This window comes from Blennius ocellaris (assembly GCF_963422515.1).
Source record: "Blennius ocellaris genome assembly, chromosome: 22".
Taxonomy (NCBI): Eukaryota; Metazoa; Chordata; class Actinopteri; order Blenniiformes; family Blenniidae; genus Blennius; species Blennius ocellaris.
The window spans coordinates 11,849,395-11,864,080 of NC_137671.1; the positions used below are offsets into that span (position 1 = coordinate 11,849,395).

At 43.1% G+C, this 14,686-nt stretch overlaps 1 protein-coding gene across 2 annotated transcripts in view; it reads right to left on the minus strand.

Annotated features, from left to right (window-relative positions):
* Nucleotides 1–3,909: 3,909 nt before the first annotated feature.
* chchd3a (coiled-coil-helix-coiled-coil-helix domain containing 3a) overlaps nt 3,910–14,686 on the minus strand; it is a 73,074-nt gene continuing 62,297 nt past the window's right edge. For both annotated transcript variants that reach the window (XM_080518048.1, XM_080518049.1), the window contains exons 8-9: nt 9,775–9,910; nt 3,910–4,529 (exon numbers count right to left, since the gene is read on the minus strand). In XM_080518048.1, coding sequence (XP_080374174.1) covers nt 4,506–4,529; nt 9,775–9,910 — 160 coding nt within the window. In that variant the 3' untranslated portion in view covers nt 3,910–4,505. The remainder of the gene's footprint in view (nt 4,530–9,774; nt 9,911–14,686) is intronic.

A 14,686-nucleotide genomic window follows, 5' to 3' on the forward strand; every position in this document is an offset into this window, starting at 1 on the left:
TCAACAACTACATCTCTGTGGCGTCTTTCAGTTTTGCGTTTTTTTTTGTGGTTTAAATCTGTGTGGGTGAATGCATTTGTCGGAGCATATTGCAGGGGAGCGTGCACACGGAGGCGAGGGTTGCCCTCGGAGAAGAGTTACAGCGGCATGGCAGACGCTTCACACCTCATTGGCGAGCGGTGGGAGCCAATCAACGCCAGCAGATCCGCCCCCCTCGGGCGGCCGGGGCTATTCCTTACAGCATCCTTGATGAGATAGGAAAGAGTACGAAGAAGGGAAGAAGTAGGGGAAAGTAGAGGGCGAACAGGAACAGGGTGCCATGGAACAAAAGAAGAAAAGAAAACAAAAAACCAGAAGCTCTGAAAAACTTTAACAGTTTAACTCAAGTTCTTTTTTCTTTTTCTTCAGGGAAGGTCATTAAATCAAATGTGATTAGTCATGAAAGGCGGAGGATGTTGTTCTTTGTGTTGCCGAGTTGAGTGCCTTCTGCTACTTTCCTCCCAGTTCATCTTCAGGCACTACAGGATTGGAAAAAAAAAAAAAAAAAAAAATCATCATCAAAAGCCCTGAAATGAAATCGTGGCTTCATTTTAATCACTCCATCACACGGAGACAAACTTTCACAGATGCCACTGAAAACGACTCGACGAGCCGTTCGGGCAGAAGCTGTTAAATATATGAGTCAACGAAACATACGGCGCAGAGTAACATGTATTAGAGTAAACAAAAAATTGTAAAAGAAAAAAAAAACGAATACTGCAGGCTGTATAGCGAGAAGTGGTTTGCGCTTGCTTGTAGCACCCGGCCAACAGTGAAGCATGGTGGCGGCAGCATCATGCCGTGGGGATGCTTTTGAGTCAAGACAGAGGGGAAGATGAATGCAGGATGAAAACCTCATCCTAACATACAAACCGTCAAATATATATTACCTTTAATTCAATAATGATTCGATAAAAGTCACAGCTGGTGCGATTCAGGCCGCCGTGATACGTTATAGTAGAACCTCCTTCCTCCGCCTCAATTTAAATTCAGCAGGGAGTGAGAGTGTGACCTACTTTACCTCGTCCAGTGATTCATGTCGCCTCGTCGAGCCCACTGGAGGTGACATTATCAAACAAATGACAAATGAAAGTGACATTTTAAACCTTTTAGTTAAGAAAGAAGGAAGAAAGAAAGAAGAAAAACAACTTTAAAAGGTAATTGAAACCATAAAATAATTAAAAGAAAGCCAGTAGGAGCCTTTTTTCTTCTTAATGAAGGTAAACTTTTTGCAGTTTCTTTCCAATAATAGATTATTCTTGTCCCTATTGTTTTTCTGTGACTTGTTTTTCTGTGTACAGACTCCTCATCTGTATATTTTACAGTATAAACTGGTTTTCACATCAAAAATAACACTTCAACTTCATAATAATGATGCACTGACAGCAGTACCACACCACACCTGGCTGGATTTGGCTTTCTATTATGGAAAAATTAGTCGACAACAGCGGATTCTCTTCTTGATCTTGTTTACAAAACCCTAATTAGTCCACACTTTTCCATCCGACACTGTAAACATGTCAAACTTCATCGATTACACCGTGAAAAAACATGTTCATGTGAGTCCAGCGGTTATTTATACACATCAGTCGAAACTAATGTTATCTTATCGAAGAAACGTAATAAATTACCACGATAACAATCTGCATTATCTTTGCAGTTGTAGCGTGAAACACATCAGGGATTAACGCTACCTGTTGCTGTTCACATATTGTGATAGACTGACTTCAAAATAAAACTAATACAAAGGAAAATAAAAAATGAAAAGTCTATTTAAATCAGCATGTTAAATTGGAAGCCAGTGGGTTTATTATTACAATCGAGAGGATAAATAATGTGCTATTGCTCACAAAAAATAAGGTTATGTGAGACATTATAACCAAGATGACCCGACTAGTACCACCGAGCCTCCCGACGTGAGATTTGTGTTCTGCGTGAACATATTTCGTGACACGACGTCTTTGTTTACAGCTGCAGTGGAAAGAAACTGAGTGAATTCTGCATTCAATCCACTTTCTGCACCGCCTCCTCCGTCACCAACAGATCTGACGGTAATTGAACTCGGCATTCACGCAGGCCCGCTTCAGCACCGAGGAGCAGCTCAAGGACGCTTCAAACCTGTCCGAGTCACAGCCAAGTCATTATTCCTTTACACTCGGTACATTTTTATTTAGCTCTTAAAAAAAATAAAAATAATAATAATTCCCAGTAAGTCCCAATGAGAGTGGGATGGTCTCATAATTTCATCAAATCTACTTGTGAGTTCTCTCGCATGGTCCTCGGTTAACTTAATGAATAAACTCTAAGTTTCTATAAGAGTTCACTTTAACTTTGTTAATGAATTGAACATATGAAAAAACTAAACGTTATTACCATGAACCATACATGATTAAAAAAAAAATGCATTTACTGACCTTTTACTTTGAACTTATGTGGTGGAATTATATAGAATATTTTAATATATAAAGTCCACATTTTTGACTAAATTAGTTTTAGGAGCCTATTTGTGAAGAAAAATAGAAAACAGAATTCAATCCTGTAAAACCTTTTGCATATCTTCAAAGATTTATTTCTTTATCTTTCAAGAAACAGATTTTAAAATCCATGTGCGATTTTATCCTCAACTTCTTATGATAAACTAAATGTTTTTCCTTGACTTCAAAAAGCAAGGAGAGATCATAAACATCTCACAATAACATGGTTATTTGACTCCTTAAGCTAAATATAACGGAGGACAGAAGTGTTTTGATATCATCACAACAACACTTTTTAATTACTCACGACCTGGATTGGAATTTTTTTATGATTCCGTTTCAATGACATTAAATTAAAGAAGCGACTTTCTCTTTGCTTGAACCTTCGTCACTTTCAGATGATTCACACCTTTAAAAAGGTCGAGGCTGCGCCAGAAACTTTTAGCCAGTGAAGTCTAACGATTATAATCAGGTTTTAATTATATTAGAAAGGATATAATCCCATTACAGTGAGAATACTCCGTTAAATCACTAATCCTTGACTCGGTCAGAGTGGAGTCGTTCAGCTTGTGTCGGAGTCACGGATCGGGGGGAAAGAAAAAAAAAAAAAAAAAAGAAAGAAGCAAGAAAACAAATGGGCTCAGTCGGTTTTGTGGAGAAACACCTGCCGTGAGCTCCGCCGACTATTATCCTCCAACCTTTAGAAACCTTGGCCAACACACACACACACACAACATAATAGAAGTCAACCCCTAACCCCAAAAGTCAAAAAGCAAAAGGACAGCTGACTGACAGACCGGGCAGGGATTAGTCACAATGAATCACATGCTTGCACGCACACACATTCTCCTTCTGATGCAGAATTAAGATAACATTACCACACACACACGTAACGTATGGGGAAGGAGCGGCGGCCTTTCCGGGTGAATCCAGGAGCCCGGCGAGGAGCAGACGGCGTGGCGAAGCCGCCGCTGCCTCCTCCTCCCAGGCAACATCACCCCGGGTGACCGAGCAGGGAAGGAACACTCGGGGGAGAATTAAAGAGGGCGAGGAAAAAAAAGACCGAAAAGGAAAGAGGGACAATGAGCGCATCGGGAAGAGGTGGCTCCATCTGATTATTGTGCGGCGGAATAAAGCACACGGAGGATTAGTGGAAGCAGAGAGACAAATGCAGAGCGAGGAAGACGATGAAGCGCAACATCTGGGCCACCGTCCCGCTCTCTGGGGCTCGCTCACTCCATTTGGCAAAATGTCATCGTGACAACACGAGGGCCGCGCAGCCATAAAGATGGCTAATGCCTGCTGTGATTAGCATAGAGTACACACACACACATACACACACACACATACACACACGGGACACTGCATATTAATAGAAACAAGAGTTCGACAAGGGTTCCTGCATCGTTTCGGATTTTATTCCCTCTGATCAGACGTTGTCACAAGTGTCGGTCTGGATGAAAACGCTCACACGCAAAAACAGTTATTAACGGACGCAGAGGAGAAAACCGATACGTGCAGATGCTTTTCTGTGCATAGCGATGTGTCGGGAGCGGGGAGACGGGGAGTTATGAACAACAAAAACGAGACGGACATCTATCAGGAGAACAGACGAAGTGTGTCGGAGTGAGTGGCGGTGGGCTGGTGTCGTCCCGGTCAAAACCCTTATCGTCCGTCTTAGTGGGCGGGGCTCGGGCTCCTGAAGCCGGCCCCCCCCCCCACTGTGGTGTCGCCAGAGTGTCGAACAGTGTCACTTCCCTCACGCCGAGGTAGACGAGGCAGGGCAGAGGAGGAAGGGGAGGGGAGGGCAGGTCCGGACTGAGGGGGAAGCGGTGCTCGGTGCCTCTAGTCGGGTTTGGTTCTGGTTTGGTTCTCCGTGGGGGGGGGGGGGTGCCTGGGTGCTGACTCATTCCTCTCCTCCTCCAACCCGTCAATCATTAGTAATCCTCCCACTGGAAGTTCTCTCGTCGCTCCTTCTCTCTCTCTCCTCCTTTAGCCTCCAGTCTTCAACTTGTTCTGCAGAAGAAAAAAAACAAAACAGGAGGCGCATTGAAGGAAATATTAAAACCGACAATTGGAGGGAGGGAGGGTTGAGACTGTGATAAAAAAAATAAAAAAATAATGAAGACGATGATGTGAGTTAGAAGAGAGGAAAGAAAAGACCCAAGGGCACCGGATTCCATGTTCGTGATAAGTGCAACCACAAATCCCCGCCGCTCCCCGTCGATACCCATTTGAATCGGACGATTGCAGCAGACGCCACCGGGTGAAAATGGCCCGAGAGAGGATGAGTGTGAGGAGGGGATTTAAAAAAAAAAAAAAAAAAAAAGAGAGAGAGAAAAGAAACAAGGGGCAGTAATGTAGACTGGATGTGAAAAAGACAAATCTCTTCTTCCTCGCTGACCAACTTAATAATAGTGAGGCGGATTAGACGACTTCATGTCAGTTACAATCCTCCAAAGGAATCAGTGTTTATTTTCCACCCTATTGAACAAACCATGAAATGACTATCGATGGAAGCCATCGCTCCGAGCGGCAACGCCCGGGTTCAGACAAGGAACCCACTGAAGATAAAATCCCACAATAGTTTATTTCACTTCATTTTGGTTGATCTGGCCAAACATTTCAGTACCTGAAAAGATCTGGCAGCTAAATGTGAGAAATTCCAACATCTGAAGTTCACAAACTTGATGTGCTTCAGTGTGAATATATAAACATTTTGTTTCTTTTGTTTATCTGCACTTTTCAACACAAACAAAAACTCAAATGCAAACTGCTGGCTCTCTCTTTTGGAAAACAGTGGAATAGTTGCGTAACAACTTTTTATGCAACTTTGGCTTTCACAGACAAACACCACTTTTTTTTTATAGCATCAATATCTCAGAAACTGAAAATATTAACTCAAAGCTTACCGTTGTGCTTTCTGCTTGTTTGGCTGAAATACAATTACATATATAAGAAAAATGGAGCAAATTAAATATGGTTCACACATTAGAATTGGGTTGCATCGACTTTAAAGTCCATTTTTTTGTTGGATTCATGCGATAATTCCCATTTTTAGGATGGTGAGGAATATCTACTCTCCAAACAAACACAGTCGGTCGGCCCAAGACAGCATTTCTCCACAATATGCCAACACTTGTAGCCGAAACGTCCACGGAGAGAGAGAGCACTTTAAATAGGTCACATATTGGCTGTGACATGAATCGAGCCGCATAAAATGCAGCCCCCGTGACAATTTCGCTGTACTGTAACATTTAGACACTTTTATTCGGCGCCATTCATTCGGTATCAGTTACATTCATTTGAGCTGCTGATTTAAGCGTCACAGCAAATCCTGGCCTCATGCCACGTTGTACAAAAACTGACGGCGGTGAAATTCAGCCGGCGTGTTGAACAGGTTTTAAATTTAAGAGAGAGAGAAAACACGCCGGGTGTTTGATCGCTGCTCGTTATCGGCGTAGCTCTTGTAGTGTTTTTATCAGGTGTGAAGTAAAGATGCCTGGGTGCATTTCTACAAGGCTGAATGGTCAGTTTGGCCAGATTCAGGTTATGCCTCTTATGTTCATGGGTGACATTTAAGTTTTCATCATTATGAACATTTTTGGCACGGGTCAGCAAAAAGAAACCGCGAAAACAAAGCTGTATATCAATTTATCCTTCATCTTTGCTTCCTTCGACAAAGAAGTCGGAACATTTTTCTGACCTCCTGGCTTCTCCCTCTTCAAAACGCAAACCTATTATGCGAGTAAAGAGTCTTAATCACCACAGTTTCCAGCAGCGAGCAGATAAATCAAAGCTAAATATATAAGCTGTGTCAACATTCGATGCTATGAGTCGACGAAACGCACAACGAGGAGGATTTACGGAGGAGTGTGTTGGTGCAGGTTCATTTCAGAAGCCATGTGGAGCCACAAACGGGTTTCTGGCTCGGCCCTTTGAGGGGAAGAGGATGGAAGGGTCAGAGCAAAAAGAAAAAAACTGGAAAAAAAACCGAAGTGGAGACGGAAAAGATAGGGAGCAAAAGGCAGTCATGCAGCGAGAATAAGGAATGAGGAGGCAAGCAGTGGATGGAGAGATTGGGTAGAGTGATAAAGTCCTACTCAGAGGGGGAGAGCGAGAGAAGGGGGGGAGGAGGAAGAGGAAGACGAGACTTTATCGGTCCTGCGACTGCCTCTTTCCCCGCCGTGTGCTATCAGACCTGTTAAGTGTTGAATGCATTAGAAATGTGACCAGGGATGAACGGATAGTGGACGGAGGGAGTGAAGGAGGGATGGCGGCGGGGCAAAGAGGGCACAAAAGGAAGCCAGAGTGGGTCTAAATGTTATCGCTGACTGTGGCGATAGGAAGGCTAATTATCGGCGATAAAGGCCGCCGGCACCTCCGGCTCGGCTCAGTCCGAGTTGAGGGGTCAGTATTGGAAAAGCGACGTCTGCTTCCCGTTTTCATCAGGTGGCATCTTGGACACAGCCGTTAATTAAACTTTTAACAGGCTCCTTTAATAAAGCAACATTTTCCAAATTAAAAGGCAAACCTTTTGCCGTGTTTTGTGTGTCCTGAAAAGGCACGTTTTTGTCAACTCCGTCTCCGTGGAACTAGAGGAAACACAACTTTATAAAAACGCTGCTATACTGTGCATGTGCACCGTGGTCGCAGTAAATAGTTCATGTGAGAGTCAAGACCAATGAGTGTCGTGACTCCCAGTCCATCTTGGCCTGTTGACAGTGTTTATAGCGAATTGTTCTCTGCGAAAGTGTGTGTGTGTGTGTGTGTGTGTGTGTGTGTGTGTGTGTGTGTGTGTGTGTGTGTGTGTGTGTGTGTGTGTGTGTGTGTGTGTGTGTGTGTGTGTGTGTGTGTGTGTGTGTGTGTGTGTGTGTGTGTGTGTGTGTGTGTTTCATTCCAAATGCAAACTACACCCATTAGTGCATTTCTGCCACTTTCCTGTAAATGGACATCGTTTTATGAAACACGCCCCGTAAACATGAACATTTCCTGAAACGAAAAACGAACCCCGATGCGTTTTCATTCCAAACGAGACCTTCGCACAGCTGGGATCGGCTGCAGTGCGCCGCAACACGTAGAGGGATTCGGCGGTCGAGACTGATGGATGCGTGGTGTCTCGTTGAACGTCTTCGGCGGAGGGGGAAAGAGCGCCAGACACGTCTGGTTGAGGTCACGTTTGAACGTTCTGACCTCCGCGGGTCAAAGTCACGTCCTTTGACTTCCCCCGTTCACGGAGCGGCTTCCTGCGGGCCTGTGATAAAGCTGTGTAAACATCCTAATCATGAAGCTGCATCAGCTCATATCAATCCTCCTCCTCCCCCCCCTTACATTTTTTTTTTGTCGGCTGTGTAATTCTGCATATTATTCCTTTAACGCCTTATCACAGAACCGCTTCTTTTTGCACCTAATGACTTTAAAGGCAAGTCTTATACAGATAAGCGCAGACGAACAGGAGTGTGCCGTGATTGCTGCGGGGTGATAAACACAAGCGGATTACCATACCGTCTCAAGACTTGCTTCCAAACAATTTATAAAGATCATACAACGGCATCCGGCCCACGAACATACGCTCGCCGCGGAATCTCGACGGGGCTACAGGTAGCTCTCTTAAGCTACACGTACACATGATGAATAAAACATTGTGTCATATACATGATGTATAGCTTGGAAAAAAAAAAAAAAAAAAATCTCACCGCATCTGACTTTCAGATCTCACACTAATACCCACGAGAGCGAGCGTCAAACACAAAACTCAGTTTCCAGGAAAACAATGCAACTGTAAGGGAAAAAAAAAAATCTAATAGAAAGGCTCTATGAATGCAAATCGAGTTTTTTTGGGGTTGGAATGGATGAGCTGTAATGCAAAATGAGAGAGGAGGAATCTAGTTAAAATCAACCTGAGTGACATTAGTTGTACCATACAGTGTGTGACTGTGGGAGCCACGGTAAAGGAAAACATTTGCAATTGACAATGAAAGGAGAAAGCACAGGAAGGACAAGGATATCCACCTAGTAGCTGCTACTGACTTGGTCTTATTGCATTAAAAACACACAAAGAGACAGTGAGGGGAACGTCTGTGTCAGCAGGTATTATGGAAATAGACCGCGAGGTTTAAACGGCCTATTTAGAGTGAGCTTTATTCCGGCGCCAGTAACCCACTGGAAATTATATTCTCCTGTCTAAAAGCAAGAGGCTGGTGCATGTAAATGGATGCGAGAGTGAGTGTGTGTGTGGAGTGTGTATTAATTCATTTAGACATCTAAAAAGGGTATGGTTTCTCTGCTGGAGCTATCAATGAGCCCAATGACGTATGCGGCAGCTAAAAGGCACATGGGACTACTCTGTAACACAAACACAAGATTCCGCTAAAATCTATACGAGGAGATGAAGAAGCACCAGAACTTACGTATCGTCTGTCCACGAAGGCGCATATGCAAACTTCTCATTCTTTCCAAGAAGAGGAGGAGAAAAAAAAAATAAAGGTTCCATGCATGTTTTAGTGTATTTTCTTTGTCATCCTTCATGTAAAAACTACATCCAGATGAAATTACGTTTGGGAATTCAATATGAGGAGATGACACATTAAGACAAGAATCGTTGAAGCATCATATGGGCATGTTGATGCAATAGACACCACTTCAAAACATGATTTGCCTTTCAAATTACCGAGAATTTCTATCATTTCTAATTTCATCATTATATCAAATACTTAAACGTAAACTAATTTCACTGTGTGCTTTTGGCAAAACGTGGGGAAATTTTGGATAGAGGTTTAAAATCTGTGGCCTTGTGCTGCACAGTGGAAGGGATTCGTGGCGATCAACAACCAACAGAAAAACATCGGAAAACGACCTGAAATCAACCCGACGCGACACAGAAACAATACTTCGCCAGTTCCCAATGAGCTGTACGTCTATTTCCCTGTTTGGTTGTACCAAACATCCCTTTTAAGCGAACGGTGTGTTGTCAAACTACTTTGTTTGAACATTTGTCATAATTTCACATCATTGCTGGTATGAAGAGATTTAATGTGAATTTTCCCCACGGGGAGGGAGTATTTAGCATTTTTGAGCCGTTACTTCTTCACACCCCGAGTGTGTAAAGGGCCTTAAGGAGGTTTTAATCATTTTCACTACATCTGTACATGTAATTTTATGCAAAAAAAAGAAGGATGGAAGTGACGACTGCGGCGAATCATGCTGGAGCGAGATAAGAAATACGCTAAAAGACAAACGGCTGACATCAATAAATACGTACCTGTTTGTTATTGTTGACACACTGCAGGTAGAGAGCTGCAATGTTGGAGCAGTTAAGGGTTTTTCCAGCGTTCTCTTTGTAGCATGCGAGGATCTGGCCCTGCAGGTCTGCGCACACAGGATACACTTCATATCTCCTGGGGGAGTGAGATAGAGGAGCAAAACGGTGTGAAAGCAGGGTGGGGGGGGGGGGGGGGGCAACATGTTGAAGATCAGGATGGGGTGGGAGGATGGGGCAAGGAGAAACAAGGTAGAGATGGGAATGAATGGATGAATTTATTCAGATTTTCTACATGTGCATACAAAATAAAACATACAAATATATATTAAGCCTTTTAATGACACTAAAAAAAGTCATAAATGAGACTTATTTCTGTTGTGGTGATTAAATTTTTTTTTTTATAAATAAAAACCCACAAAAAATATGAAATAATGACATTATAGTGAACAATTAAAAACACAAAATCGTACAAAAGTACAGTATACATTTTGAATAAATAGATAAATACAAGTTCTACCTATACAAATCTTATACATAGATCCCAACATAAGTTATAACAGACCAATTAATCATAAAAAAAAGAATAGAACAAAATTAAATGACAAATATAAACCATGCATCGCAATTTAGTTATAAAGTATGTAGGAATAATTAAGTAGTTTGTACGGATTCCAATAAAAACCTTTTTTTTTTAAGCTGGGTTACGTTTCAAGATTTACATTTCAATAAGTTTCGCAACGTGTACAGTCTCCATATTTTTCTCCCTCTACCCCCCCCCCCCCCAAAAAAAACGTTGAAAAGATAATCAGCATTAATGCAATTGCTCCGAGGAAAGTCAAAGGTCAGTCCAGCCTCCACATGCCAATGTGTTTACTACAACATAACAAATAGGCCATAGGGTTTTCCAACAATGGCTTCACACGCTGAAAAGAGAAATCCATCAGTGTCATGGGACCGTACCGACGAGAAGCTGCAGGTCGATGTGCGATGCAAATGGAGAGAAGAGCGTCAGCAGAACGTCGACATGCTCTACCTGCAACAATGCCACGGTAATGGTGATGAGGTTTAAAACTACCAAGGCAGCCAACTATAACAGTGGTGAATCTCTTTTTTTTTCCTTCTTCTTCCTTGCCAATCAAAGCCCCTTTAAAAAAAAAAAAAAAAAAGGACTCACTGAAGAAACTATTGATCACTCCACTGGGTATTAGGGAATCCATGCATTGATCCAGAACGGCTCCCAGAAAGTGTTCAAGCATTTACCAACTGGGTAGCCATTAGCTTTAAATAGAAAATTCCATCTTGCGACACACACAAAAGAAAGGGGGTTGTGCGATGGCGAATATATCTGCCACATATCACTGTGCAAACACATCCTTGATACCTCCACCTGCTTTACTGCTGCTACGATGCACGCGAAGGCACTTCTGAAGACAGATGTTATGCTAAACTTCACTGCTTTCGAGTGGGACTTTTTTTTTTGGGTGTCGCTGTCTTTTAGCCGACGCGAGCGGTGGGACGTCCCGTCGGCACTGGTACCCGCGCCTGGCCGCTAACTGCTTTTGTCTGTCTCTCCTCACACCCCATAAAAACCCATAATGACGACACGTGCACATGCTTGGGCCATTATGCTAATGGCGGTGTCATCGTTTTGCTCACACCAGTGCCCAGGACGCTCCATCTGCCCCGCTAAACACGCCTCGCACGGGTGTCAAAGACAAAGAGATTTTTGCCCGTCAGCAACTCGGGAGATCTCAAAGGAGTATTGCAGGGGGGGTAAAGACGAGCCCCTGTAGGCTCAATCAGATGTTTGATGTGCCCCCCCCGGAGAGAGGAATTAGCCCCCTGTTGGACACAAAGTGCAAGATTGGGCACATGGGTCATTAGACGGGGTGCAATGCAGCAGGAAGCTGGTGCAGTGGGGTTGTGTACATGCGGGCGTCGTCACACGGTCATATTTGTTAGGAGTGCTGCAGAAATCCATAGTCCTCGTCAGTGCTGGTCACTGACAATTTGAGTAAACATTGGTGGTGGTCCGTATACCTTTAAGGCATGAGAGAGAATAATCGATACGTCCATCCAGGACTGGGCACACTTACCGATTAATGATAATTTTTTTTTTTTTTAAAGATTAGAAAATTGTGGAGAATCTTTATTAGTCCAAGTAAACTATGTTAATTTAAAACCCTTCAGATGCCGGCTGTACGTGGCATGGGTGAGCCTCATTTCATGCTTTATGCTGACATCACCTGCCCCTGGCAGTGTTTCTAATATTCCCCGTACAAACATGAGAGTGGCCTCCATTGCTTCATCTACTATGTTCCCTAAAATGCACGGCATGTCTATGATTTTTGGAGGATTCCAGGTCGGGAATAAACTCTGAATAAGACCTGACAGTTACCACTTTTAGGGGCAGACTGGAACATTATGCTGTTGGAAAAAAAAGGGTTCTGCATTTGTGGATCCATCAGGGAGGAATTCAGTCATTTGCTAGAAGGCATGACAAGGCCATTGCTCTGCGTCGGGGTATTGAGCGATGACAGCAGCGCCAGCAGAAATCTCTGCCTTCCTATTCCTATGGATGCTGGCGCTCATTTATTACACCGCCTATGGGCATCTACAGGGACGAGACGAGCCACATACACCCACTAATTACTTTCTTAAGCGTTTGCTTTAATGCCAGGTGCATCCTGCTGATACTAACCACGGTGTTTATCACCAGTAATGGCCTCTGAGAGCGAACGAGAGAAACAACCACGGAGCAGAGGGAGGGTGGATAGAAATGAAGAGCATTGCTTGATGAGGAACTAAACAGTGCTACGTCTATTTTTTGCTTGCTCTCCGGTTCCCTCTGAGGGGAGAGGAGGCCGAGACGATGGTTGAGTTAATCACGGAGACAATAACACTGTCACACACACTCTGCGGCGGCACGCCGCATCCTCCATCATCTATCATTAAGATTAATGCTAAATTTCTGTTTCCAGCAGGACAAAGACGGCAAGGAAAGACTCCAAGCTGCCCTCCTTCCTCTCAAGTTTTTAATTTAAATGCCCTCATGTCATTTACGATGGTGCGTCTGCTATACTGTCACGTACCAATGTATGAAACTTATCTGAAAAGAAAACCTTTGTGTTTTTCAGGTCAGCCTGTGGCCTCAGGTACCCGTCAATTGTTTTCCTTTTTGGGGTGTTAAAACCACTGCAGAGCAAACAAGAAGGGGGATGTCATTGCTTGTGTTTAACTCCAATTAGCAATGTGTCACAATAAGACCACATCAAGTGCCTCAAAAAAAAAAAGATTCAGTTGTTCAAACAGGTTAAACTATCAGCAGTTTAGAGCAGCAATGTAGGAACACAGCCACTGTGGGAATCGTTATAAATATAGTCTCAAAAACAATGAATCATGCAGTTCCCATGTAGCACGAGAAGCAGGACGTTTATAAACAGGGCATGAAATTCCCAAAGCAAAACTTCTTATTAATTGTGGTTAAGTGAAGTAAGGGAAATGAAAAAGGGAGAGAAGGCCTGAGGCATGGTGGTATTTTGGGTTTTAACGGGATGGAGTATTTTTGGATTATAGGTCATACCATGTTGAACCAACAGAAACAGACTGACCATCTTGAATTTGCTGCATATTTTCTTATGAAGTGAAATAGCCAGATTGGCAATTTTACAGTAATGTCAGTGTTTCAAAGCTTGTTAGGACTCGCCGAGAGATGCACGTTCACAACCAATGAATAATCACAGAAGTGCTCCAATTACAGAAAATTTCAAAAGAAAATTCATCAAATCTCTATGCAATCTGAGTTTAGTATGTCACACTACTGCCTCAATGCCACTTAACACGGACAAACAAGTAAACTTGAAAAAAAATGCCAAAACGTCAAAATTATCTGATTATATATATATATATATATATTTTTTTTTTAAACTTGGCAGGCTATACATCGAGCCGTTATCAATAAATGTCAAACATCCTGCTATTTTCTCTGTACCTTTTTCCAACAACTACGTCTTATCTTTTATTTCTTGTTCCCTCGAGGTTGGTGGGATATTTAATAAAAACTCCTTGTGGTAGGAGACGGTGAAATAAATAGAGTTATGAGCCCAGATACAGTTGGTGTGTGAGCATAGGCATGTGTGCTGCTCTCATTCACCCCGGGGACAGTAAATCTAAACAGTCATATAGGGGGTCTCGAACTGTGCCATCAGGAGTAGTAAAGGTCTCTATAACAAGTTTTTTTTTTTTAAACCAACCCCCAACACAAACGCAGCCCCTATAGCCTTGATGCACCGATAGAGTCAAGAATGAAAAAGAGGAGTGCTTCTGGTTAAGATATCTACATTACAGTTTCTCTGCTTTGTGTCATAAATCACACAAAAAAAACAAAAGGGGAGGGGAAAGGACAGCGGACAGCAAGGGTGAGTATCCTGAAGATGTGTTTTTAAAGAAACTGAGAAAAAGATGGCCCCATGTGTATTTGCGAGGCTCTGGGGAAAAAGAAAGGAGAAAGAATGGCACAGAGGAGAAGTGTCTTAGAAGCAGGGGAAAAGTCTGTTGTGAAGTTTTCTCCTCGAGGAGCGAAGAAAAGGTGTGAGGGGCAGGAGTGATCTGGGGAAGTGAACGTGTCCCTCTTAACATGTAATAAAGCAGAACAGATCACCTGCTCGCTGCCTCTCACTGTCCGTCTCGTCCTCAAGGTGTCCCTATATCATTTAATACAATCCCCCCCCCCCCCCTCCACCCTTTTTTTCCTCTCACCGCACAACTCAGCACATTTCCCACCGAGGTGACGTGTTCCGACGGCTTTACGGCCAAAGGCGACATTCTTCAAATAACATATTGACTGCAAGTCGGGGGACGTATTGAGATGGATGTCTGGATTTCCATATAATATGCATGTATTATGCCGATA